The sequence below is a fragment of the Carlito syrichta genome, unplaced genomic scaffold, assembly GCF_000164805.1.
Source record: "Carlito syrichta isolate Samal-C Ts95f unplaced genomic scaffold, Tarsius_syrichta-2.0.1 Scaffold315646, whole genome shotgun sequence".
In the NCBI taxonomy this organism is placed as follows: domain Eukaryota; kingdom Metazoa; phylum Chordata; class Mammalia; order Primates; family Tarsiidae; genus Carlito; species Carlito syrichta.
The window spans coordinates 267,409-271,827 of record NW_007259742.1 but is presented as its reverse complement, the minus strand read 5'-3'; the positions used below and the strand labels follow the sequence as shown (position 1 = coordinate 271,827).

General features: G+C 40.1%; 1 protein-coding gene across 3 annotated transcripts in view; it reads right to left on the bottom strand.

The window, feature by feature from the left end:
* The window catches only part of DDX50 (DExD-box helicase 50), a 49,068-nt gene that overhangs the window by 2,091 nt on the left and 42,558 nt on the right, over nucleotides 1-4,419 (bottom strand). For all 3 annotated transcript variants that reach the window (XM_008073089.1, XM_008073090.1, XM_008073091.2), the window contains 2 exons: nucleotides 3,629-3,763; nucleotides 1,510-1,554 (listed from right to left, as the gene is read on the bottom strand). In XM_008073089.1, coding sequence (XP_008071280.1) covers nucleotides 1,510-1,554; nucleotides 3,629-3,763 — 180 coding nt within the window. The remainder of the gene's footprint in view (nucleotides 1-1,509; nucleotides 1,555-3,628; nucleotides 3,764-4,419) is intronic.

Genomic DNA, 4,419 nt, shown 5'->3' with positions numbered 1-4,419 from the left:
GGGGCCGGGACCAGCCACTACACTCCAGTCTGGATGACAGAGTGAGATTCCAACTCAAACAAACAAAGAAACAAAGAAACAAACAAACAAAAAAACCAAATACTTAAAAAACAATTAAAAAAAAATTATTTAAATGTAGAAAACAACAGGAGAAATGTAAATATAAAATGATATTAGTATAAATTCAAATTTTGAGGAGTTTAATTATAGTATTATAATCATGTCTCTTTTAAATTCTTTAATAAATAGATATATGGAAGTATCTATGGTTGAAATGACAGACTACTTCATAAGAATATAGGAGCTGGGTGCAGTGACTCACACCTGGAATCCCAGCACTTTGGAAGGTCAAGGTGGGAGAACTGCTTGAGCCCAGGAGTTTGAGACTAACCTAGGTAACATAGTAAGACCTCGTATCTACAAAACAAAACAAAAATTAGCCAGGTGTGGTGGTGTGTCCCTGCAGTCCTGGCTACTCGGGAAGCTCAGCAGGGGATCCCTTGAGCCCAGGAGTTCGAGGCTGCGAGGAGTCACGATTCCGCCACTGCACTCTACCCTGGCCTGGATGACAGAGTGAGACCCCAACTCAAAAATGAATACAGCTGAGTAGTAAGTGAAGTTAGAGACGAAACAAACCTGACTATAAATTGATATTGTTCAAGCTGGGTGATAGGTACATGGGGATTCATTATACAAGTCTATTACTATTTTTTATTTTTTATTTATTTATTTTTTTTGAGTTGGAGTCTCACTGTCGCCCAGACTGGAGTGCAGTGGCTGCTCCCAGTCACTGTAGCCTCGACCTGCTGGACTCCAGCAATCCTTCCACCTCAACCTTCCAAGTAGCTGGAACTACAGGCATGCATTACCATGCCCAGCTAATTTTTGATTTATTGTGGAGATGAGGTCTCGCCAAGTTGCCCAGGCGGGTCTCGAACCCGCGGGCTTAGGCAATCAACTCACCTCAGCCTCCCAAAGTGCGGGATTACAGGCTGAGCCACCGAGCCCGGCCTAAGCCTATTATTTTTTAATTTGCATGAAATTATAATACAAATTTTAATTATGAGACATATTAGATATTTTGTATTAAGGAATTCTTAATTGATTTAGGCATAATGACATAGTGACTATGTTTTTCTTTTTTATTTTATTTTTTTTGAGTTGGAGTTCCACTCTGTCGCCCAGACTAGAGTGCAGTGGCCGGGAGCGGCCTCCACCTGCTGGGCTTCGGCGATCCTTCTGCCTCAGCCTTCTGAGTAGCTGGAACTAGAGGCGCGCGCTATCACGCCTGGCTAATTTTTGATTTATTGTAGAGATGAGGTCTCGCCAAGTTGCCCAGGCGGGTCTTGAACCCGCGGACTCAGACAATCCACTCACCTCAGCCTCCCAAAGGCGCGGGATTACAGGCTGAGCCACCGAGCCTGGCGTGACTATGTTTTTCAAAAAAGAAATCCTTATCTTTTAGAGAAAACATAATCAATTATTTAACACACAAAAAATTTTAAGTACCTGTAATCTTTCAGACTCAGTTGTGGGAACATCAAAGCAAACACCCTAAAAGCAAAAGAAAAACATTTTATTTAGATACATGAGCTAAATGATTTTACAAATAAACTAATTGCTGATACTCTTATATAAGCTTAAAAAAAAAAAGAGAATGAGGTATGCCCCATGATTGCTTAGAGGACCCAAATAGTTAACACAGTACATAATGCATGACACAAGGTGGCTGCTTAATATATTTTCTAAATCTGAAAAGTAACTAAACACAATAGCTAATAAGAATTTACTACTACTAGTAAGAGCCTACAGTATTCTCTAGAAGAGTTTCTGTAGACACTACAATGTTGTTCCATGTCCCCTGTAAAATGATTTTTCTAAAAAATTTAATGCCAGAAAGTATCATTCCTGAAGAGCTACAATATTTTTTTTTTTTGAGTTGGAGTCTCACTCTGTCGCCCAGACTGGAGTGCAGTGGCATGCTCCTGGCCACCGCATCCTCAACCTGCTGGGCTCCAGCGATCCTTCCACCTCAGCCATCCAAGTAGCCGAAACTATAGGCGTGCACTACCATGACTGGCTAGTTTTTGATTTATTGTAGAGATGAGGTGTCACCAAGTTGCCGAGGTGGGTCTCGAACCCATGGGCTCAGGCAATCCTCTCGCCTTGGTCTCCCAAAGTGCTGGGATTACAAGCTGAGCCACCGAGCCCGGCCTCAATATTTAACAATAATAAGAATGTAACCCAAGATGTTTTCTCTGTGGTTTTGGTTGTCAATAAGTTGAAATTTAATACTCAAGTATAGCAACTAATTTGGCCTATAGATCTTGTTAATGTTCCCTCCCCTCTACATTTTTTTCTGAATGTGTATATTAGTCTCAAACTTGCCTCACACCTTTTTGTTTGTTTGTTTGTTTTGTTTTGTTTTGTTTTGAGCTGGAGTCTTACTCTGTCGCCCAGACTGGAGTGCAGTGGCTGCTCCCGGCCACAGCAGCCTCGAACTGCTTGGCTCTGGCGATCCTTCCGCCTTAGCCTTCCAAGTAGCTGGAGTTACAGGCATGCGCTACCACACCTGCTGATTTTTTTATTTTTATTGTAGAGATGAGGTCTTGCTGCCCAGGCGGGTCTTGAATCTGTGGGCTCAGGCAATCCACTCACCTCAGCCTCCCAAAGGTGCGGGATTACAGGCTGAGCCACCGAGCCCGGCCATACCTTTTTTTTAGTTTGGGATCTCACTGTCATCCAGGTTAGAGTGCAGTAGCACTATCCCAGCCTCAACTTCCTGGGCTCAGGTGATCCCCCCACCTCAGACTCCCAAGTAGCTGGGACCACAGGTGTGTACTACCACATCTGGTTATTTTTTGTATTTGTTGTAGAGATGAGGCCTCACTATGTGGCCCAGGCTGGTCTCAACTTTTTTTAAAGGTAATATCAAACTTTTATTTATTTACTTATTTATAGAGACAAGGTCTCACTAATTTGTCCAGAATTCCTAGACTTAAGCAATCCTCCCACCTTGGCATCCCAAAGTATTAGGATTATAGGCATGAGCCACCACATCCATGTTGTAATATTAAACTTTAAGAAAGATGATTATTTCTAATAAACAATCCAGTTATTAAATTATATGCTACATTGTAAAGTTAGATTAATACATATGACATCTTTTCTCAAAACTATAGAAGAAATCAGTCACTAAGATGACAGAGTTTTAATTTTGCTATATAAATACATTAAAATATTTATTTAATTCCTACGATTATCCTCATTAACAACCAAGAACAAGTCACTAAAAAAGCAATACTGCATGTTCTAAATATTACAGAGCTGTTTAACTGTTGCAATCATAAGTTACTTAGCCTTAGAGAATAAACACACACAACCACACATAATATATATACAAGGACAGAAACTTAGATAACTTGGGTATCAAGATACTCCAAACTGAATAGAATGACTTACAGCTCTGAAGGAATGGGATACACATACAACTCCCCAAACTAACACACAGAGAAAACAGCTATTAAGCCCATTAGGTTTCAGAAAAAGAAAGAATCAAATTTGATAGTCTTTATAAACATTTATGGTAGTTGATTAAAAAGTTTGTTAATTATCTAGAAAAGCCTACCATATTTCCTTTTAGGAGGCACATTCTGGTAATCTGAGACACTGCATTACTACTCAGCTTTCTGTTAAGTTCTTTCCAAGCGCAGTTGACATCTTTTATTTCTTCTAGGCTTTCCAGAGTCATGGTCACAAATCCCTTAAAGAATAAGTCACATTATGTTTGGAGAAACATCAGCAGCAACAGGACAATGAAGATCTAGCTCTTTTTAGCCCTTCCTAGTTTAACTCTGTATTTCTTATGAGCTAACAGTATAACATGGTTGCTAAAAAAAAAAAAAACTTTTTAGCTGGACATGGCAGAGTGCACCTGTAGTTCCAGCTACTTGGAAGGCTGAGGCCGAAGGATTGCTGGAGCCCAGCAGGTCGACGCTGGGGTGGCCGTGAGTGTGCCACTGCACTCCAGCCTGGGTGACAGAGTGAGACTCCAACTCAAAAAAACAAACAAACAAACAAAAAAACTTCTTTGAAACTAAATTATTAAAAAACAAAACTATACTATTAGAAGGCTAATGTTTACAAATCATTAAGGGTACTATTCTTCTGATCGTTGAGAAGACTATATTTAATTCTAACCATCATGCTTTAGGGCAGAGTTAAGCAAACCAGAGCACTAGAAAAAGATAAAAGGGAAAGATAACATGGTAGTGAAGAATTAAGGAAATACTAAAGGAGTCATGTTAGCTTAGAATGGGAAAGACTTAGAAGAAAACAAATCTTTAAAAAAATTTTTTTTTGGAGCTGGGCTCGGTGGCTCAGCCTGTAATCCTGCGCCTTTGGGAGGCTGAGGTGAGT